We start from the raw sequence: 23,339 nt of genomic DNA, 5'->3' as shown, positions 1-23,339 counted from the left end.
CCTTAGAATCCAAGACTTGATTCTTGCTATAGCTGAAACAGTGAATAAACAATTCTTATAACAATGGAGATACAATTGCAATATGCTGTTAAAAGGGTCATTGACATGATGTTTATTTTTTTTGTCCAGATTGATTTAGCTATTCAAAAATATATAAAAAAATGCAATTCACACAAAAATACATGAATACGCATCTTTTTAAAATCAAAGTAATTTTAATATTTATTCTTCTGGGGCTTAAAGTAAGAAATTTCTATAGGTGGAGTAAAAGTTGAAAAAATAGAAAAACTAAACTTCTTGTAAAAAATAAATAAATAAATAAAAAAGCATTAGTGGTATGGAGTAATTTATAATGCAGTAATAATTTATTATTATCTCTCAAATAAATAAATAAATAAATATATATTTTGCTTTAAAATATTAATACAATTTGAAAAACATTTTACCACCAAATGAAAGTCAGTGGTGTAATGAACATGCAAGTGCCTATTCTGTGGTCATGTGACAAAAAAACAATAAAACAGGGAAGACCCCTTTAGATCCTCATGATTGTGTGTGAAGTTTAAAAAGAAAAAAAAATATCAAAAGTTAAGTTTTGTTCAGGTCAATGGAGACTTCTTGGCATTCATGATTCAAAGATTCATGATATGTGTTAAAAAAAAAAAAAAAAACCTTGAAAAATATGTTTGAAAACTTTTTTGAAAATAATGATTAAGTGTAATGATAATGATTAAATATGTATTCGAGCTGCAAGAAAAGTAATTAACTTGATGATTAAAAAAATATTTGTTTGCAGGAATTTTCAAAGATGCATGAAACAAACATATACCATACAAAAATTACATTTCTACAAAGTTGGCACACATGTTTTATGTTAGATTTTTAAAAGATATCTCCATTTTATCATCTTGAACAACCGAAAAACTATTTTACAAAACTGATTTTCAGAAATTGTTTTAAATGTACCATTTAAAGCAAGAAATTGCCAACACAATTTGAATGACAAAAAATGCATGGTTTCTGCATGTTATGTACAGTAGATCTGTGAGAAATGTCAGTTTGAGGTGAAAAAAAAAAGTTTTTAATTTCTCAATTTCCTTGTTCAGTTTTTCAGAAAAAGGATATGGAACTTGCAAACTCTAGCAAAATGAAATATAAATAATAATAATTAAAAAAAAGCCAAGGTTTTGATGAATATGCATTTTGTTACTTCCCATTATTTTGCAACACTGCTTGCTATTCTCCTCTGAAACTGGGAAATCAAATCAGAGCTTTCATACAGACAGGAGAAAAACATTCAATGTAACACTCTTCTTCAAAGTCATCTGTATTTGCAACAACTTTCTTGGAAGATGGTAAGATAAAGCATACTAATTATAAAACTTGGAATATCTTTGTTATGCTATGTTTGAAACTTTCCTTAAAAGGTAAATTGACACTTATTTCATGTTAACAAAAGATGTTGCTGTATTAAATAAGCACAGGGTTTTGGAATTATCTAAAATGTTTCCCTTAAATGGCGGCTCTTAATGCTTTTCAGTTTCAGAATTTTTCCTCTGTGTATAACAGGAGTTTATCTTCATGTCCACACCTGCCATGTTGCGGTTCAGTATTGTGTTGTGGATGGTTGCTCTCTCTGTGTCAGAAACATGTGATGGCTTCAGGGGTTTCCCTGGAAGACCAGGTATTCCAGGAACTCATGGTGCTTATGGGAAGGATGGTCTAAAAGGGGAGAAAGGAGATCCAGGTAGTGGCATAGCTTATTTCCTATGCAAAATACTGATTTTAAGCACTCTTCAGTAGTTGAAAATTGTTCATATACAGGTGCATCTCAATTAATTAGAATGTCGTGGAAAAGTTCATTTATTTCAGTAATTCAACTCAAATTGTGAAACTTGTGTATTAAATAAATTCAATGCACACAGACTGAAGTAGTTTAAGTCTTTGGTTCTTTTAATTGTGATGATTTTGGCTCACATTTAACAAAAACCCACCAATTCACTATCTCAAAAAATTAGAATATGGTGACATGCCAATCAGCTAATCAACTCAAAACACCTGCAAAGGTTTCCTGAGCCTTCAAAATGGTCGCTCAGTTTGGTTCACTAGGCTACACAATCATGGGGAAGACTGCTGATCTGACAGTTGTCTTGAAGACAATCATTGACACCCTTCACAAGGAGGTAAGCCACAAACATTCATTGCCAAAGAAGCTGGCTGTTCACAGAGTGCTGTATCCAAGCATGTTAACAGAAAGTTGAGTGGAAGGAAAAAGTGTGGAAGAAAAAGATGCACAACCAACCGAGAGAACCGCAGCCTTATGAGGATTGTCAAGCAAAATCGATTCAAGAATTTGGGTGAACTTCACAAGGAATGGACTGAGGCTGGGGTCAAGGCATCAAGAGCCACCACACACAGACATGTCAAGGAATTTGGCTACAGTTGTCGTATTCCTCTTGTTAAGCCACTCCTGAACCACAGACAACGTCAAAGGCGTCTTACCTGGGCTAAGGAGAAGAAGAACTGGACTGTTGCCCAGTGTTCCAAAGTCCTCTTTTCAGATGAGAGCAAGTTTTGTATTTCATTTGGAAACCAAGGTCCTCGAGTCTGGAGGAAGGGTGGAGAAGCTCATAGCCCAAGTTGCTTGAAGTCCAGTGTTAAGTTTCCACAGTCTGTGATGATTTGGGGTGCAATGTCATCTGCTGGTGTTGGTCCATTGTGTTTTTTGAAAACCAAAGTCACTGCACTCATTTACCAAGAAATTTTGGAGCACTTCATGCTTCCTTCTGCTGAAAGATGCTGATTTCATTTTCCAGCAGGATTTGGCACCTGCCCACACTGCCAAAAGCACCAAAAGTTGGTTAAATGACCATGGTGTTGGTGTGCTTGACTGGCCAGCAAACTCACCAGACCTGAACCCCATAGAGAATCTATGGGGTATTGTCAAGAGGAAAATGAGAAACAAGAGACCAAAAAATGCAGATGAGCTGAAGGCCACTGTCAAAGAAACCTGGGCTTCCATACCACCTCAGCAGTGCCACAAACTGATCACCTCCATGCCACGCCGAATTGAGGCAGTAATTAAAGCAAAAGGAGCCCCTACCAAGTATTGAGTACATATACAGTAAATGAACATACTTTCCAGAAGGCCAACAATTCACTAAAAATGTTTTTTTTATTGGTCTTATGATGTATTCTAATTTGTTGAGATAGTGAATTGGTGGGTTTTTGTTAAATGTGAGCCAACATCATCACAATTAAAAGAACCAAAGACTTAAACTACTTCAGTCTGTGTGCATTGAATTTATTTAATACACGAGTTTCACAATTTGAGTTGAATTACTGAAATAAATGAACTTTTCCACGACATTCTAATTTATTGAGATGCACCTGTAGATGAAACTCAATTTCATCTAAAAAAAAATGTACCCAGTGAGCATTGTGAAAATATTTACCTTTTGAATTTGAGAACTGAACATTAATTTTGCTAAATGAATTTTTTTCACCCGGCTGTGTGCATGTTTACAGGTGATGATGGCGTGCCAGTGATCGGGCCAAAAGGTGAGCCGGGAACTGATGGTTTCCCAGGCAGACCAGGTCTGAAGGGGGACGAGGGGATGCCAGGGCAACCAGGACCACTGGGTTTGAAAGGAGAGAAGGGGGTACTTACTGGGGAAGACGCTTCAGATCTGTATTCTGTTTTCTCTTACACAAAAAGTCCTAAGACACAGCTGGTTCAACCAAACAAACCAATACATTTTAGTAACTCACTAATCACCATGGATGGCGACGAGCTCCTGTCTGATGGTGTCTTCAGAGTACTAATAGCTGGCATGTATTACATCAGCTACCACGTGTCTGCCTCCCAGTCTGCTTGCCTAAAAATTCAGGTGGGGGAGGAGGAGAAGATCAGGTTTTGTGAATCTCCTGGAAATGTATTGGTGACCGCAGGGTCTTTGGTACTGCCACTGAAGATAGATGACACAGTGTCTATACAGACCACTGTCCCTAGCTCTATCGTTAGTAGAGAAACTGACTGCATTTTTACAGGTTTCTTGCTCTTCCCAATGAATGTGTGATAATAAACGTGTGCTCATAAAAAATGATTCCAGCAATCAGACTTTCCTCTTCAAATCTATTTTTCTTCAGATCATATTTTGCATCCACTGCTTGGGAATATCAGATGTAATGTGCTAATTAAAACTATAAACTATCATATTTTTGTTTCTTGATTTGAGTCACTGATTACTTAATCATTTATTTTTCTTAAAATATTTTAACACAAGCACTTGATATAAACATATACATACAAATATACTACATACTTACTGTATATATTTATATACACTCAACTAGCACTTTTTTAGGAACACCTGTACACCTAATTATTCATGTGATTATCTAATCAGCAAATTGTGTGGCAGCAGTGCAATGCATAAAATCATGCAGATACAGGTCAGGAGTTTCAGTTAATGTTCACAACAACCACCAGAATGGGGAAAAAAAAGGGATCTCAGTGATTTCAACTGTGGCATGATTGTTGGTGCCAGACGGGCTGTGATGCTTGTGGTGATATTTTTTTACCCACACAGTATACATAAATACAGTATATATACTGAATATATATACTTATCTATTTTTTTTAAAATATCACCATAAGCATATACAGTGCATTTACAAAGTATTCAGACCCCTTAATTTTTTTTCACATTTTGTTATGTTGCAGCCTTATGCGAAAATGATTTAAATACATTTTTTTCCACATTATTCTACACTCCATACCCCATAATGACAGATTTCTGATAACTTTGAAAATCTGTTAAAAAGAAAAAACTGAAATATCACATTAACATAAGTATTCAGACTCTTTGCTATGACACTTTAAAATTTAAGTTTAGCTCAGGTGTATCCCATTTCTCTGGATCATCTTCAAGATGTTTCTCCACTTTGACTGGAGTCCACCTGTGGCAAATTAAATTGATTGGACATGATCTGGAAAGGCACACACCTGTCTATATAAGGTCTCACAGCTGAAAATGCATATCAGAGCAAAAACCAAGCCATGAGGTCAAAGGAACTGCCTGCAGAGCTCAGAGACAGTACTGTGTTGAAGCACAGATCTGTGGAAGGCTAAAAAAAAAAATTGGCTGCATTGAAGGTTCCCAAGACCACAGTGGCCTCCATAATTCTTAAATGGAAGAAGTTTGGAACAACCAGGACTCTTCCTAGAGCTGGCCGCCCAGCCAAACTGAGCAATCGGGGGAGATGTGCCTTGGTAAGAAAGATGACCAAGAACCCGATGGTCACTCTGGTTGAGCTCCAGAGATTATGTGTGGAGATGGGAGAAACTTGCGGAAGGACAACCATCACCACAACACTCCACCGATCTGGGGCTTATGGCAGAGCGGCAAGACAGAAGCCTCTCCTCAGTGCAAGACACATAAAAAAGCACCTAAAGGACTCTCAGACTGAGGAACAAGTTTCTCTGGTCTGATGTAACAATGATTGAACTGTTTGGCCTCAATTCCAAGCGTCACGTCAAGAGGAAACCAGGCACCGCTCATCACCTGCGCAATACCATCCCAACGGTGAAGCATGGTGGTGGTAGCATCATGCTGCGGGGGTATTGGTATATAAGGATATTATAGAGATATCCTTAATAAAAACCAAGTCCAGAGCACTCAGGACCTCAGACTTGGCCGAAGGTTCACCTTTCAACAGGACAATGACCCTAAGCAAACAGCCAAGACAATGCAAGAGTGGCTTAGGGACAACTCTGTGAATGTCCTTGAGTGGCCCAGCCAGAGCCCAGACTTGAACCCAATCGAACAGCTCTGGAGACCTGAAAATGGCTGTCCACCGAAGGTCCCCATCCAACCTGACAGAGCTTGAGAGGATCTGCAGAGAAGAATAACAGAAAATCCCCAAATACGGGTGTGCAAAGCTTGTCGCATCATACCCAAAAAGACTTGATGCTGTAATCGCTGCCAAAGGTGCTTCGACTAAGTACTGAGTTAAGGATCTGAATACTTATGTCAATGTGATATTACAGTTATCAAAAATCTGGTTTTTACTTTGTCATTATGGGGTATGGAGTGTAGATTGATGTAAAAAAAAAATAATTTAAAGCATTTTAGCAGAAGGCTGCAACACAAAATGTGAAAAGATTTAGGGGTCTGAATGCACTGTATACATCAATTTGATTCCATTATAATCATTATACTTTCATATTTGTATGTTCTTTTTTTAATTGTCGAACTGTAGGACCATTTAAGAATAAACTAGTGGAGGCCAAAAAATACAGAATAAAGAATAATAATTAAAGAAAGAAAAAAGAAAGAAATACATTAATATACATTTTAACCTAAAAATTAGATTTGAATTAAAAAGAAATTCATAGACATGGTATGCAAAAACCCACATGCATTTAACTAGTTCAAAAACGTATTATCCAATAAGAAATGGAGCAATGGAGCAGTTTTTTTAATTATAGAGACAAAACCTTTGACAGGTTGAATTGAGCTTCAACTGTACAATGCATATGAGCATAGTGGACATGTTCAGCACAGTCACGTCAGTCTACGGTATTTATTACTGAAGACTCATTGTTCTCATTGAGTACATCACCTTCCAGGCTTTCTAAATAGAGTAAGAGCAGCCATGGCAACAGCTACTTACTGAGGGGAACAGCAGTTACCAAACAAGCCACTGTACTGCAAGAATGTGACAAAAATCAGTCGCAACTAAAACTGCTCAGGAATAAAATTTATGAAAAAAGAAAAAGCGTCATGCTTAAGGTGAGTTTCAAATTACCACTTTTAACTGTAAGCAAATCAATGTTGCCTCTTCTGTCAAGTGTAACTTTAAAGGAGGCAAACAGTCAGTTATGACATTAAATAATAATTGTGCTTAATTAAGTGCTAGAATCTAGTATAGCTTACGGTATACACAGTATAACTATAATGCATAATACAAAAATTTTTTTTTCAGTTTTAACAGTAACTCAAAGATGAGCACTCATGAAAAGCCAGTCGGCAAACAGCAAAGACCATGTCTAAGAATCCCATTTGTTCATCATCGTCAAACTGATTTACTGTTTCACAAAAATGCTCAAAGGATTACTAAACACCCACAAGCCTTTCCAGTGCTGGGAGAGCTTCCTTCTTTAGCAGGTAACCAGCAGGAGATTTTCATTTTTTCATTCAGTGTGTGTCCACAGATATGTGGATTTCTCCCTGCCATAAGCAACAGCAAAGTCTGTATCAGTAATGAAACTGGTAATTTATCAAGAGATGACACATACTGTGTGACTAAAGCATGTTGTAGCATGCCATTTCAAAGTCTCAAAGAAAAAGACAAATGTTGCTGAGTCTGACACATTCTTTTCTTCAGGTTTGCTGCTTTACCCAGGTAAGAGGGAAAAGATGGTAACAACAACTGAAACTGCATTTGGACCCAAAACATGCCCCAAAGTAGAGCCAAAGAGGATTCTACAGTGCAGTCTAACTCTAGATGGTATGAAAAGTATTAAAAGTTAGGAAAATAATTAAATGTACTAATTAAAATGCCAACATGTGATCTATACTAAATGTATCTGTTAAAATCTTACCCAACCTTCAGTATTTTGGAGATCAATGAACTAGTTATGAAACCCCACTTTTACTATTTTTTACTATTCAGGGGACCAGTGCTTCAATACAACACACAGGGAAGATTACCCCGCTTACACACTAGATGGCATCCCAATTGTGTGGCAAAGCAAAGTCCCTTTAAGAGAGGAGAGGACTGCCCAAGTACAGAGATCTTCTCTTTACCAGCAGGACTTTCCTGCCCCAAAGAGAATCCATGTCAGGAGAAACCAGGTCATACCTCATCCTGACAACCTGGCCATCAACCCTTCAATGAGGCAAGTGTACGACCATTAAACTTAAAGGGATAGTTCACTTTGTGGAGAAAAAAAAAGGCAGTATATTATGGACTGTTAGTCACCTTTCACTTTCATTATATGTAAAATAAAAAAAGCTGCAAAGAAAGTGAATGATGACTCAGGCTCCTCCTTTTGTGTCATACAGGTTTGGAACAACATGAGAATTTTCATTTTTGGGTGAACTATCTTTTTAAAGACCTTAAAATAATGGATAAACTTTGCTTGACTTACATTTACAGGAAATCTAAAACTGAACCAAAGCTATTGTGTCGAAGTAATGAAATGATATCTGTTTTCTATAGAGCTGAATACAGAACAGTGCAAAGAGAGATGTACCCAGGCTGGGACGTCTCTGTTCATGCTCGTCCAGCCCCTGCCCAACTTAAAAGAACAGCTTAAAATAAAGCCTGATGAAGCCTGTTACTGAGAATCAAGGTGCATTTTTAAATTGGATGCATAAAATAATCAAATTAATAGATTTAACTATGCTATTGTACTATTCAACCTGTTTTATTAACATGTATTATTGTTGTCAAGTCTTTTGTGACTGATGCGTTTCCTCCTGTACCACATGGCATTTGAAATAAAACAGAAATAGCTACTGAACACACTCAAGAATAAATAATCGAAGAGCAGTAGAGATTTGCTTAGGATATGACAAAACTCATTTCTCGAGCTAACTGAAAGATTCTGTGTTTGAAACTCATAATTAATAAAAACACACAAAAAAAGTGGACAACATCATGTAGTTTCTGTATCTGTAAAATTGTTCAATTAAAATGGCTCTACAGTTGTCTTAAATATGATAACAGTCATTCTCTTACAACACCTAAGAGACATTTTCAGAAAATCAAGACAAAACAGCTTTGTTAAAAAAGTAACATTTAATAATAAATTCAATTAAGAAATGCATGTTGCTTATAAACAATTGAACAAGTCATTACAAACAAAACATTACTTTCTATATAATCAAACATCCTGAATGACACTTGAAAAAAGAAGTGCCACTTGAACATGTCTCTACATGTCTTCCACACTCCATTTGTATGCCATCTCTTGCACAGCTTTCTTGTCAGCCATTCTGCTGTACCGCTTCTGCTCAAAACCATTGGACCTAAAGAATTATAGGAGAAAGTCATTTAAACCAACCAACAGCATAAATACACTTACCTGCTGTCTCACACTTAATACTTAAAAAAAATACAACTGTCTGATGAATGACAGCTATTAAAACCTCTTACCTGTCAACTCCATCCCAGCGATAACCTGGCATTATGTTAAAACGATTTGGAGGAGGGGGCGGACCCCTATAACAGGGTTTTTCTGGAGGAAAAGATAACATGTAAATGATGACAATGTTAGTTGATATGGGAAACACTTATATTGATATGGGAACAGGTGTGTGCCAGGTCATAAGAAATAATCGGATTCAGGGTTCACCTTTGATTCCCTTCAATTTAGCATTTTTCTCTTTCTTCTTGCGAAGCATGTTAGCCATGGGGTCCCCGTCCCTCTCCTTCTCCCTAAGCATCCGATCCAGGTCCTCATCATCTATGTGTCGTGCTAGGGGCTTCTGAGTCTCCCGCATGGCATCTGCCACGTTCTGCTGCTGCATTTCATCCTGGGCAAGCCTGCAAGAGAATAGAGCAATTCAGAGACTATGCACTCAAAGTCCTTTCGGTACTTGATACTAACAATAAATGGAAAATTAATTAATTACTTGTGCAGTGATATAATGGCTATGTCTGAAACCAAACATATTAGATCATTAAATGGACCTCACCCTTTTCCCCATCGTGCATATTTCTCATCCTTTTCTGCTTTCTCTCCAGCTTTCTTGCTAAGCTCGACTCTCTCTGAGTCTAGGTCACGTTTCCTACCAGACTTATCTCGAAAAACTGTCTCTGCATTTCTGGATTGCTCTAAAAGCAAAAGACATCAATCACATTCAAAAGAGATGCTAGTAAATGCGGAATACTAGAAAAAAAAATTACACTTTCTTGCACAGAACATTTTCAATGGCTGTTCATGAGACCTTCAAGAGGCTGGTTGTGTTTTTCCCTTCTGCGAATTTCTTCCTGCTCTTTCCTCAGGGTGTCTACAGAGACTAGGCCAGCAGCTCCACCAGATAACATTCGAGAGCCCTGAAAGCAAAAATTCATAGCTATTCAAATGAAGTACAAGAAAAGACAAGTCAGGAAAAAAATGAGAAAATTCCAAAATACTAATAATGTCACAATGGCCCATAATTAACCTCAGGCCTTATTGAAAATATTATGTGCAATGTGCAAAACTACACATTTTTAAGAAAGCCCTATAATTAGGCTGATTTCGGGTTCACCTGCTGCCAATTGGGCATGTTTATATTAGACACAGCTAGATGAACAGCCAGACAAAGTGCAAAATAATGACACAGAATGCAGCTGGACTATTTTTAACTTGATGCTTTAAATTAACCATCTTAAATTGCAACACTAGAGGCAGAATACACAAAAAAACAGCACACAATGTGACAAAGGCCAAAGACAGCTGTCTATATTATAAGTTGATCGATAGCGCATTTAGTAATAAAATCCCAGATTCAGTTTATTGTTCAACCAAAATCCTAATAATAACCAGAAAAAAAAAAAAAAAAAAAAGAGGAAGATTTGGTGCATAATGCGGGACTTTTAACTATAAACAAAACAAGCCCAAAACACACAAGGGACTCTTATTTTGAAATGGAGACTTGGCTCCGTTACAATGCTCTCTATGTAAGTATTTACAAAATTAAGCTTTTCATAGCCTATATATTCACCAGATGAAGGGTTTTGTATATCTATATTCTACCAGATGAAGTTTAATGAGGAATACTGTTTATTATTATTATTCACAAGAGAGTAAATATATATATATATATATATATATATATATATATAAATTGGAGACACTTTAAATTACATATAATTACGATAACCGATAGTTCCAAAAAGCAGCTATCTGCACCGATTAATCTGTAAAACCGATATATCGGTCTATCTCTAGTCTACATATGTATGGCTGTAGCAATGGTGCATTAATTTGGATAACTTTTTAAGACACTATTTTTCAAGAGAGGGTTTTACCATGCAAACTGTATAACAGATACAGCACCCTTTTTAAAGCACTGCTGCTAAAATCATCAAAAAAGTCTAGATAAGCTGGTTGGATAGTTGGTTGTTGGATGACTTGTCGGCCACCATAATCCATCCCTACTAAATATGGCCTATATTTAAACTTACTGCATGTCCATCGAGAGAGCGTGTCTTGCGTGGTGGAGACAGGTCAGAGTCAGATCCACGGCTCCCCTGGGGCTTCTTCCTGGGAGGAGAAAGATCTGAATCTGAACCTCTTCCACCCTGGCCTCGCTTTCTGGGTGGAGAAAGATCAGAGTCTGAGCCCTGTCGGCCATGAGGACGTCTGCGTGGAGATGACTGGTCTGAGTCAGAGCCTTTTCTGGTCCGGGCTCGTCTCCCAGGGGGTGGAAGGTCACCTGAGGAGTTGGCTTTTGTCTTTTTGCGGTGCGGGGAGTCTGAAATAACAAATATAAAACAATTTTGCTGCGCATTTCATCAGAGATTTTAATGGAAAATATACCACAGATAAACAGTGTTCACACTTTTTGGTGGAAAGTACCTACCAATGCCTTACTTATAGTTGTCTATGCATATTAAGCTAGAATAGGAGAAAATATTTTAATGTCATAACATCTTTAAGATGTGAAGAATACTATAAGTGAAGTGCTCAGGGAGCAAATCATTTTTAACCAAACTAGTGGTTGTTTCACTGTACCTTTATTGTGCTGCCTCTGCGTTCTGGAGGGTGAGCTTTTGATGCTCTTTCTTGGAGTGGAAGGCGATGGGGAGTCATGTAGTCTGTTTTCTGTTCTGTGTCTCTGGGGTGAAAGATCGGGCGAGTCATGATGACCTCTTCTCTGAGGTGAGAGATCTGGTGAGTCATGGCGAACCCTTTTGGGCGACTGGTCAGGGGAGTCGTGCCGCACCCTCCGTACAGGAGAACCCTCTGGTGAGTCATGCCGTACTCCTTGACCTCTGTCAGTGTCTGAACTAAACAAAGGGACATACATTACACTGTAAGTACTAACGAATTACACTGAATAAGAATGAATGTGAGAGAATGAAGGCAGTTACCTTTGATCTAATTTTGAGTCCTGGCTTTCTTGGGCATCTGTATCTTTTGCTACAATGTGCGACACAAATTTGGAAAAATTAATATTTGCTACTATACATACACACACAAAGGTACACGTACAAGTATGAACAAGTACAAGAACATTGATAAAAACATATGTCTTACCACCCATTACTTTCCATTTGTTGCTGGTTCGGAACGCCTCCAGCTGCTTAACCTCATCTGGCCGTTCATCTATCACTTCTGCAATCTAAAAAAAAGAGGATTTCCAAGCCATTTAACATTGATGCAGAGTGTCACAGCTGGACTGAAATGTACTTTCATGCTAACAATTCCTCACAAAAAGTACTGTGACGAAACCATGGTACAACGACAAGCATCAGACAATGCTTTCTTATACACCTTGGTTATTTTTATGGTACTTCCTAGATCAAAGAATACCATGGTACATTCTCCAAAACATGGTATTGCCATGCTATCGTTGGGAGTACCATGGTATCATTCTTTTTGAATGCATATTCAGTAGGACTTTCAGAATGGTTCAAGACACACCACAACTTCTTCTGTATATTGCTTCTAATTAATCTAGTGATAGTAAAAGAAAACATTTAGTTAAAAAGTAACAACATCCTTCTACACACCACAGGCGCCTCTTCGTCGTCTTCATCCTTGTTTTCCTCTTCGTCATGAGCAGCGAGCTGCCTCCAATCAATGTCATCATCCACAATTTTCATCCTGTTGTTTATAAGGATTTGAATGGATATTAATCAGCTGCTTTTACACTGGACTGACAGCAACCCTGTTGTGTTGGTTTCAAATGGGTTGTCTCAAAACCTAGTGAGCTGCCTATCTAGACACTCTTTTGGGCATCATAGACAAACTCGAAAGTCTTTCGGGCACACTTAGTTTTAAGAAATATAAGCTATGTTCGGTGGTTGTCATGGAAGATAACTGCAAGCTAAAAAAAGAGCATTTCTGTTACGCGTTTGCGATCATATTTACCCGCTCCCTGTGGGTTTCGGCCGTTTCTTCTTAATTTTCTTTTCTTTAGACTTCTTACCAGCTTCATCATTAGATAAATATCGTTTAAGGTAATCTGCTTTAGTGAGCGCAGCACCTTTGATAATGCTAGTGGAAGTAGCCATCTCGTTTATGTCTGCGACATTGAACGGGTGCTGCTGAGGGACAAAAAGAACAAAGCGAGTATGTGCGTTTGTGAATTTATTATACGTAAACACTTCGGTCTTCAGACGTTCACGAATGGTCTGATTTGTTATGTTGTTAAACTTACGTTTAATTATAGATTAAAAAGTCTGCTCAATATTACCAATAATATTATATATTAATATTATAATATACAAAACTGACTCAGCTCTCCGTGCCAACCACAATCTGTCGGTGGATCAACAGCTTTCTGACAGATAGGCAGCAGCTAGTGACACTGGGGGAAATCACATCCGGAACCCTCACTACTGAGTAAGGGGGAGGCTGCAGCATATAGTCACTATTAGCACTGGGCTGCGTTCCATTTCAAATTTGTATCCCCTTCCCTCGCAAACTTGTATTTATTTATTTATTTATTTATTTTTTATTTAGTAAACAGTAACATTTACAATTGTCTAAATATAACAATAAGTATTATTTTACAACATAAATATATAGAAATATATAGAAAAGGAAACAATAACAAAAAATAAGTTGAAAAGAACTGAAAAGAAAAAGCCAGGAATGAAAGAAAACTAGACATAAAAGTGTCTTAAGGAAATTTAAATAAATATCTTGTAAAGCTCGCAAATACTCACAGTTTTTAATGCTCTCTTATTGAAAGAGTCTCTAATATTGTCAATGTACATCATGATTTCATTTAACAAAACCATAAAGTTGATAAATGTAGATTTATGGATATGAAATTTGGCCATAATTATGATAAGGTTAACTAAATGAAAAAAACTGTTCATCTTCTTTTGGATAGTCATTAAAGCCAAATAGTAAATTTTCCCATAATATTGAAAATGTTCTTGAATATGGAATATTCTCAATAATGCATTTCTGCACATATTGCCACTGTGTAACTGAATAGTTGCAATGCCAGAATAAATGTAATGAATTTTCATGATAAACATTACAAAAACCACAATTTGTATTAATGTCTTTTTTGAATTTTTGTAAATAATGATTAGCTGGATAGAATCTATGTATGAGTTTAAATGAAACCTCTCTAACTTTGTTTCTAATATGGTACTTCTGAGGTAGTAACCAAACCATTTTCCAGCATATCGTCTTACCATTTAAAGTAAAAAATAAATAAATAAATACATTTATGTTTATACAATATATTTCAATTGTTCCAAATAAAGTAGTGGTGAGGGGAAATATTATGCTTATAGATTAAAGACCATGACATAAACATTTGTTTATGAAAAGCTGACAATTTTACTGGAATTTTATCTATATTATAATTACACATTGATAAAATTAAGACCACCAAACTGTGAAGAAATTTAATGGGGAATGAAGTTCCAGACAGATATGGGATTTTTTATATGGTGCCTAATCCAGTTGATTTTGAATGTGTGATTCATAGTGGTAAAATCAAGAAAATAAGACCACCGTTTTCATATGTATTCATCACTACAGATTTTCTAATATAGTGTGTGTGGTTTTTCCATAAAAAATTAAAGAGAATTTGATAAATTACTTTGCTAGTTGGATTGTCCAGGTATAAAGATATTGTTGCATATGTTAATTTTGCTATCCCTCGCAAACTTCACTCCGTCTCATGGACTCGGATGTACGTCACTGCTTACGTGTCCACTATTGGCGGAAGACATGCAGTGGGTTTAACTGGAACACCCTAAACCCTTGATCTCTTGGAGCATGTTGAAGGCTGATGTCAATTTGTGGAATTATTTAGTGATTTTTGCTTCTGAGAAAACAATGTCTTTGGAGATTGATATCAGAGGCTTATGTATAATTTTTTTTTTCATTAGAATGAATTGTTAGAAAGGATTACTCAAGATTTACACAAACAAAAATTTTAACATAACAATGAACACATAGGCTATAACTGTGTGATAAACAGTTTAAGGTAGCTACAAGTATTATGCTGTTAAACTTTTCTAAACTGCTTAATTGACATAACTTCACTTCCATCATACATTAGAGTTGTGTGGGGGTGCATATGCTGTCATGTCACAATCGAGTTGCATTATGGAATATGGAGCTGCCTGAAGTGTACATCAGAGTAGATTCGTTCCCTTGGTCAGAATCGAGGGGTTGAGGGTCTGTCAATAGAAACTTCCCTCGCTCACTTAAATGTGCAATATGTAACAATTTTCATGTAATATTTGCCTTTTTTTTGCCAATGTGTGAACGGCTTGTAATGCAATTTAAAAAAATAAGCCCTTCCCGGACTTCCTAGGTTGCCTATTAAAGCCTGTAGACTGATTTTCATGCGAAGGGAGCGGGTCGCTTTTGCCGGGAAAATCCAAAGGATGTGACGTTTATGCACGCTCCCGAGAGCCTTGCCTCAGTGCTTCTCTTCTGCTATTCAACAGTGACAACAAACTGCAACACTAGGTAACGTTATCTTAGAGATGGAATCCAGCAAACGGCCAGCTCCCAGCACAACACCGACTCCTACACAAACTCTGAGTAAGCCAAAAAAAAACAATTTATCTACTGAATCCCATCTGGCTAAGTGGTAACGTGATCGTGGTCGAGTGAAAACTAGAGTAGCGTTTCCCAACCACGGTGTCGCGGCACACTAGTGTGCCATGAAAGATTGTCAGGTGTGCTGTGAAAAATGATCAAATTCCACAAAATAAATAAATGCATGAAAAAAATAATCATAATTTCAGGGATCCAAACTCCTCACCTTTCGGAGAAATTCGCCATTTTGAAACCATAATCGGACACTTTTGTGATTGTGAAGAGCAATGATTAATGTGCAAACGTGTCTGATATTTATACGTGTTAAGGGTTTTTCACATGACACGCGTCAGCGCTGCAGAATACACTGAAGTCTATGAAATGACGCCACTTTACACCAAAGTGTTTTCACACACGTTTTTGCTTCACCAATAATGTCTTTGAGAGTACTAAGCGACAAGAAATATTTAAAAACTGTCCAAATTTGTGAAGAGATATTGAATGTCTCATAATTTCTTTTAATTAAATATTACTTTATCGTTTCCGAATATCAGAGTCCCCAGTTAATGGACTAATTTAAATTCACCAAGAAAACGCTTAGACCTAAACATAAACGAGTCCTTTTATTAATTTCTGCTATCAAAGCAACTGAAAGCTTTTTTTCTCTCTTCCAAATATATGTTTTCAATGTTTATTGTGAACATCTCCCGCTTTTTTACATGGCAAACTCGTAAAATCGCCCCTTCATGATGCTTTCAGCAACTCTTGTCTTGTGGAGGGCAATGCGAGCGCTTGACGCTGACGTTGAACAGAGCGTTGCTGCCTCCACTTAACTTGTGTAAAATGTGCTTTACAATGACAAAATAACATTATTGAAACTCAAAGTTATTATTATTTGTCTATTATTGTGGTCTTTTCTGATAAAAGTCATGCTCAGCAGTTTAAATACTGTAGGAAAATGATACCGTAGATCTGCTTTATGTTTATAATTCTTATACTGAAGTCAGTAGATTTGTAGCCGTGCAAGTTTTAATAAAGAAAAAGGTAAGGACATTATTGAAACTCACTATTATTAGACTATTATTGTCTTTTTGGATGAAAAATAATGCTCAGACTGAAAGAAAACTATAGATCTGCTTTGTTCTTTTAATGCTTAAACACTATAAAACTCTTGGTAGATTTTGGTCATGAACGACTCAAAATGATTCACTGACTCACTCATAGCACATAAGATGCTCATTTGTCGCCACCTAGTGACATCTCCAGAAGGGGTCACTGAACTAACCAGTTAATAAAATTTAAAAAATTTGTGAAACAGAAGCAAGCCTCACCAAAATACTTTTTATTTTGCAGCTAATTCTGCACAATTTTGCAGTTAATTTGCTATACTTGAATCACTAAAATAACTGGAATTGGTGCTTTTAGCTTATTCTTTAAAAAAATATCCCTGGAAAAAATTTTCATGGACCAGTGTTTGTCTCACCTTTTTTGTCCCTCATGAGATTGCATCCCTGTAATTTGCTGTGGCAGTGCAAGAACTAATTTGCAAGAACAAATCTACAAATTAGAAACGAAGCAAATTAGTTGTTTTTTCATTACCCAATTAGTGCTCTTGCCACTTGGGACCTCACACTGCGTACCTATGTGACTTGTGTTTTTTGCATAGTTGAATTTCAAACATTACAAGTAAACACGCTACAAAGACGGACAGAAAACATGGACAAGTTCTTGAAAAGGAAAGCTATTGACGATGGTTATGTGGGATAGTGGTGTGCCGTGGTATTTTTATTCGTAAAAAGTGTGTCGCGGCAGAAAAAAGATTGGGAAACACTGAACTAGAGTGAACATCGGCAGGGCATTTGATTCCTGGAGGGACCTTCATTCGGTTTTGGGGATCAAAACCGACCCTGAATTGGCATTCTTCTTATTGGACAGGTAAGCTTACATAACTGCAAAGCATGTGAAATATAGTGCCATAAGGCATAAGGCCAATCTGTGTAATTTTAGCTAACTTGATCTTGCCTGCTAACGCTGATGAACTGCAAGCTACCTTGCTTCATAACTTTCAAATAATTTCAACGATATTCTCTTTATACTAAAAGTCAGGTATACAGGATAAATTTAAGCAAATACACTTAATTTTTTATTCGTAGTACAACATATGACATACAAAACATACAATAGTGCAACATAACAGTGCAGTGCAACAGTAAACTGTCTGGTATAGTTTGGTAGTATGTAGCTGTATGTGTGTATCAGTATGCTATGTTAGCTGATAAGTAGTTTTAGTTTATTCTCAAAGTTTGTAGTAAAACAATCATTCAGCCTCTTTGTACGTTACGTCATTGTTTTGGTCGAAGCTCGCTCGCGTCCCTATGGAGAGTGTGCACAAGCAACAGGTAGCTGGCTGCAGTTCACTTAAAGGCCACAGGTGTCATTAATAACAAGGGTTTCTGTATCTTACATACTGCACCTTTGAGTGGAACGGACTTCCAAAATGGTGGCAGGGATTCCCCCAAGGGGAAGTGCTTAGGGGAGTTATGTGTGAAGTGGAACACAGCCCTGGTGCTCCTCAGGGATGCGTTCTCTCTCCACTGCTCTTCTCCATGTACACGAATGACTGCACTGCAAAAGACCCCACTGTCATGCACCTGAACTTGAAGTCTGTAGACCACACCACGGTCATCGGCTTCATCCACGACGGTGATGAGTTTTCGTACAGATGGTAGGTTGATCAGATGTCTGTCTGGTGCGGTCACAACAACCTTGAGCTGAACACGGTCAAAACAGTGGAGATGAAAATGGCTTTAGGAGAAATCCTCCCGTACTCTATAACTGTCTGGTTTGGTTCAGCCACCAAATCAGACAAAAGGAAACTACAATGGACAGTCAGGACTGCTGAGAGGATTATTGGTGCCCTCCTATCACCAAAAAAAAAAAAAAAAAAAAAATTCCATGTGTACGTGAGCACACTTGACATTAAAACTCATTCTGATTTTGATATTGTATTATTTACATTCATGCCAATAAAGCTATTTTGACTTGAATTAAATGAATATTCTGGGTTCAATACAAATTAAGCTCAATCAACAGCATTTGTAGCATAATGTTGATTACCACAAAAATTTATTTTGACTCGTCCTTCCTTTTCTTACAAATTACAAAGCAAAAATTGAGGTTACAGTGAGGCAATGGAAGTGAATGGAGACAATCTTTTGAGGGCAGAAATTTGAAGCTTTTAATTATTTTATAAAAGCACTTACATTAAATTCTTCTGTGTAATCTTTGAGCTGAGTTGTTTAAATTGCCGTTGTTGTTGGTTTACAGGGTTTATGGTGTAGGGGATTACAGCTTGGGCCCGTAGACCTGTAGGCTTGGAATGAAGACCTGGAGACGAGGTGTCAATCAAATTAGTTGAATTTTACTGAAGAGAGTAGTTTGCAAAATCAAATAGTAGAAGTCAGCAGTACCAAAGCCTCTGAGTTCGAAGACAGGAGAATCACGCACTGAACTCAGGTCCAAAAACATCAATACTTATAGTCAGATACAGTATCAAGTTGACATTAATGCTTTAGCTTCTAGAATTCTGATTGGTTATAAGCATGGATAACTATAGAACATTTCTGAACATGGTCATCGTGTACATTGTTTATCTCATTGATTGTTGGCATGACGCTTTAGTTCTGTATATAGGCTCCAATGGTCCGAGTCAGGTCCTAGGCCACGGACAGTCTTCCCTTTATAGACAGTAGTAGGTCTCTGAGGTCCAGTTGTCCACCTCTTGACTGCTGTTCTCACTTTACTGAATTCCTGAAACAGAAATACCTTTGGAAAAACACACACACACAGTTTCTCCTATTCAAGGTCTTATACTACAAAGCTTCTGTTGGAGACAGGTCTTATCTTATTGAAACTTAAAACATAGAGATAATTGTACTTTCTCTCACTAGAGCTGAAGTTGTATTCTTATTAACTTGGCAGAAACATTCATAATCAAATGTATGTTGTTGGGTCATGAAGACACTAGAGAAGCGGGCTATGTGACCTAGGCCTCTTAGTCAGGAGACACACTGTCTCCTAAAGCATGAAAACAGATATGGAATGGTCTCAAACTGCTTGTACGAGCATGACACCACAAAGAACACATATTAAGATACTTAGAATAATAAATCATTAGCTCAAAAGGATATATGTGTTACAAAATACTGATTAGTTCCACTAAAATAATTCACTTTAGGTTAAATGCTGATCAGTTTAAATTTAATTCACTCAAAGGATATATATATATATATATATTGAAGAGTGGAGGTGGTAATCCAGGCATCCACCCCTTCAATGGCGTTGCGTCATCATGGTAACTTTTTATCATACTAAAATCATGTTAACACACATATTGTTTATGTCTTGTGGCTATACTTTTGAAACAGTGAGTATTTTAACGTTTACATATTGGTCCCATTCACTTCCATTGTAAGTGTCCACTTCCAATTCTCACTGTAACCCTCTTCTTTTTTTAAAGAATCAAAATAACATTTTTGGTAATCAACATTATGCCACAAATGCTGTGGATTAAGTTTAACTTGTATTGAACCCGGAATATTCCTTTAAGTGAATGCAAACATATAATCATGGATATACATTCATCTTAGAACTCTTTCTCGTGATTTTTACACTTTTGTATTATTGTTGGTAATACTAAACTCTGATGATGGACCAGAAATAAATCTATCATGTACTGGAGAGGAAGTTTATTTATACAATTAATTATTAAATTACATTATTTTTGAGAGAGAGAGTGAGAGAGAGAGATCTGAGTCTGAACCTCTTCCACCCTGGCCTCGCTTTCTGGGTGGAGAAAGTTCAGAGTCATGAGGACGTCTGCGTGGAGGGGACTGGTCTGAGACTAAGTCAGGGCCTTTTCCGGTCCGGGCTCGTCTCCTGGGGGGGCGAAAGTTCACCTGAGGAGTTGGCTTTTGTCTTTTTTCGGTGCAGGGAGTCTGAAATAACAAATATAAAACAATTTGAGTGAGAGAGAGAGAGAGAGAGACATTTGGTGTAGTGAGCAGAATAGCTCATATGTTTTTCCAGTCTTTTACAGTCCAGTTTTGGTGAGCTGTGCCCACTGCAGCCTCAGTTTCCTGTTCTTGTCTGACAGAAGTTGAACCCGACGTGGTCTTCTTTTGTAGCCCATCCGCCTTGAGGTTCGACATTCTGAGATGCTATTCTGCTCACTACAATTGAGTGGTTATCTGAGTTACAGTAGCCACTGAATGTTTTTTTTTTTTGTTTGTTTTTTGGCACCATTCTGAGTAAAATCTAGAGACTGTTGTACATGAAAATCACAGGAGATCAGCAGTTACAGAAATACTCAAACCAGCCCGTCTGGCACCAACAATCATGCCACGGTCGAAATAACTAAGAACACATTTTTGTCCCCATTCTGATGGTTGATGTGAACATTAACTGAAGCTCCTGACCCGTATCTACGTGATGTTATGCATCGCACTGCTGCCACATGATTGGCTGTTTAGAAAATCGCATGAATAAGTAGGTGTACAGGTGTACCTAATAAAGTGGTAGGAGAGTACACATACAGTATATATATAGTTTGGGGTCACTTGCCTGAAAAGTTTCTCATGATCTTAAAAATCTTTTGATCTGAAGGTGTATGTTTAAATGTTTGAAATTAGCTTTGTAGACAAAAATATAATTGTGCCAACATATTAATTTATTTAATTACAAAACTAAAATATTATAAAAAAAAAAAAATAATTTTTTTTTGAAATGGATGACTTGGAAATAATTTTAAAAAGCAGCTAATAATTGCCCAGTATTGATGGGAACTCCTTCAATACTGTTTAAAAAGCATCCCAAAGTGATGCCTCAAGAAGTTGGTTGAGAAAATGTCAAGAGTACATGTCTGCAAATTCTAGGCAATGGGTGACTACTCTGAAGATGCTAAAATATAACACAGTTTTGATTTATTTTTATTTTTTTTTAGTCACAACACAATTCCTATAGTTCTATTTCTGTTCTTCCATAGTTTTGATGACTTCACTATTATTCTAAAATGAGAAAAATAATAATAATAAAGAATGAGTAAGTGACCCTAAACTTTTGACCAGTAGTGTGTGTATGTATGTATATATATATATATATATATATATATATACAGGGTTGGGGAGTAACGGAATACATGTAACAGGATTATGTATTTAAAATACAAAATATAAGTTATGTATATTCCACTGCAGTTACAGTTTAAATCATTGGTATTTAGAATACAGTTACATTCAAAAAGAATTAATTTGCATTTTTTTGTCATTTGTTTCATTTAATATTTAGTCCTTTCAGATGGAAAACATTTATACATATAAATGATGTGATCCAAAGTGCATTTGAACAGCAGTGAAACATTTTCTTATGATGTGTTACATTCATACGAGCAGACAGAGAAGTAAGTTTGAAGTTTGGAGCAGAAGAAATAGAAATAAACCTTGTGTAAATTGTCAGCTTTACGCTAAGCTAAAATGCTATTTCTAGCCATTATACATGCACATGTTACCAGTCACGATAATTTTTTTTATCAAGAAAATTCAGGTTGGATCATAATTTCTTCTTTTTTAGTAAGACTTTTGATGTTAGGACAAAAATCTTATTCTTTTTTGGGGGGGGATTTTCTTCCCCTTTTTCACCCAATTTGGAATGCCCATTTCCCAATGCGCTTAAGTCCTGTGATCGCGTAGTGATTCGCCTCAATCTGGGTGGCAGAGAACGAATCTCAGTTGCCTCTGTGTCTGAGACCGTCAACCCGCGCATCTTATCACGTGGCTTGTTGAGCGCGTTGCCACGGAGACATAGCACGTGGAGGCTTCACGCTATTCTCCGCGGCATCCACGCACAACTCACCACGCACCCCACCGAAAACGAACCACATTATAGCGACCACGAGGAGGTTACCACAAAGTATTTAGAATACGTTACTTACCTTGAGTAATCTAACGGAATACGTTACAAATTACATTTTAATTTGTAACATTCTGTAATCTGTAGTGGAATACATTTCAAAAGTAACACTCCCAACCCTGTATATATATATATATATATATATATATATATGTTGTGAGGAGGAGGAGGGCGTGGCCGGGCCATGATGGAGTGCGGCCAGCGCTGAATCAGCTGATCAGCGGGAAAGCGAGATATACATATATATATATATATATATTACAGAATTGTCTGGAAATGTCTTTTTTGGTCTAATAATACAAGTACCCCTTCTCAGTTTGCTCTTTATCTGTGAGGCATCTCATTATTGGCAAGACAAAGGTTAAGTTAGGAATAGCATAAGAAGAACCCAAGCACAATTACACTGATTTTTATTTTTTCATACTTTTATATCTTACAAATAATTTAAATTGCTATCAAAAGGATGCTTGTTTTATTATCGACCTATGATTTTTAAAGACACAACCTTGTGTTAAGCCAAGGGTTTTCAAACTTTCTGATGCCAAGGACCTCCAAATTTGATGATGCCTGTGTGAGGGAACCCTGTGTAAGAAAAGTACTAAACATGATAATATAAAGACTTCTT

General features: G+C 36.9%; 3 protein-coding genes across 3 annotated transcripts; 2 read left to right on the top strand and 1 right to left on the bottom strand.

Moving 5' to 3' along the window:
* The first annotated feature begins 1,187 nt into the window (after positions 1-1,187).
* c1qb (complement component 1, q subcomponent, B chain) lies at positions 1,188-4,218 on the top strand. The gene is made up of 3 exons (XM_051677233.1): positions 1,188-1,355; positions 1,570-1,747; positions 3,529-4,218. Exons 1-3 carry the CDS (start codon positions 1,353-1,355, stop codon positions 4,077-4,079), a joined length of 732 nt encoding a protein of 243 aa, XP_051533193.1. The 5' UTR covers positions 1,188-1,352; the 3' UTR covers positions 4,080-4,218.
* Positions 4,219-4,352: 134 nt separating this feature from the next.
* Positions 4,353-8,957, top strand: si:dkeyp-69c1.9 (uncharacterized). The gene is made up of 5 exons (XM_051677235.1): positions 4,353-6,797; positions 6,991-7,172; positions 7,393-7,515; positions 7,681-7,906; positions 8,230-8,957. Exons 1-5 carry the CDS (start codon positions 6,769-6,771, stop codon positions 8,324-8,326), a joined length of 657 nt encoding a protein of 218 aa, XP_051533195.1. The 5' UTR covers positions 4,353-6,768; the 3' UTR covers positions 8,327-8,957.
* On the bottom strand, positions 8,793-13,302 carry bud13 (BUD13 homolog). Its single transcript, XM_051677232.1, has 11 exons — positions 13,100-13,302; positions 12,739-12,832; positions 12,263-12,347; positions 12,097-12,145; positions 11,738-12,012; positions 11,188-11,477; positions 9,963-10,071; positions 9,711-9,849; positions 9,368-9,558; positions 9,169-9,250; positions 8,793-9,041 (listed from the first exon to the last, which is right to left on the bottom strand). The coding sequence occupies exons 1-11, from the start codon at positions 13,240-13,242 to the stop codon at positions 8,948-8,950; spliced, it is 1,551 nt and encodes a 516-aa protein (XP_051533192.1). The 5' UTR covers positions 13,243-13,302; the 3' UTR covers positions 8,793-8,947.
* Between the last annotated feature and the right edge of the window lie 10,037 nt (positions 13,303-23,339).

This window comes from Myxocyprinus asiaticus, chromosome 38 (genome assembly GCF_019703515.2).
Source record: "Myxocyprinus asiaticus isolate MX2 ecotype Aquarium Trade chromosome 38, UBuf_Myxa_2, whole genome shotgun sequence".
Lineage (NCBI taxonomy): Eukaryota > Metazoa > Chordata > Actinopteri > Cypriniformes > Catostomidae > Myxocyprinus > Myxocyprinus asiaticus.
Note: the sequence above shows the minus strand (reverse complement) of the source record. Positions and strands in the feature narration are given on the sequence as shown.

Bases quoted from the DNA above. Each gene is read 5' to 3' on its own strand.
- c1qb (XM_051677233.1), top strand. The intron at 1,748-3,528 runs GTAGTGGCATAG...GCATGTTTACAG, and splicing joins AGGGGAGAAAGGAGATCCAG to GTGATGATGGCGTGCCAGTG.
- si:dkeyp-69c1.9 (XM_051677235.1), top strand. From the start codon at position 6,769: ATGAAAAAAGAAAAAGCGTCATGCTTAAG. The intron at 6,798-6,990 runs GTGAGTTTCAAA...TTTTTTTTTCAG, and splicing joins GAAAAAGCGTCATGCTTAAG to TTTTAACAGTAACTCAAAGA. The intron at 7,907-8,229 runs GCAAGTGTACGA...TGTTTTCTATAG, and splicing joins GCCATCAACCCTTCAATGAG to AGCTGAATACAGAACAGTGC.
- bud13 (XM_051677232.1), bottom strand. From the start codon at position 13,242: ATGGCTACTTCCACTAGCATTATCAAAGGTGCTGCGCTCACTAAAGCA. The intron at 11,478-11,737 runs GTACAGTGAAAC...TTGTTATTTCAG, and splicing joins GCAGAGGCAGCACAATAAAG to ACTCCCCGCACCGCAAAAAG. The intron at 9,042-9,168 runs GTAAGAGGTTTT...ATAATTCTTTAG, and splicing joins CGCTGGGATGGAGTTGACAG to GTCCAATGGTTTTGAGCAGA.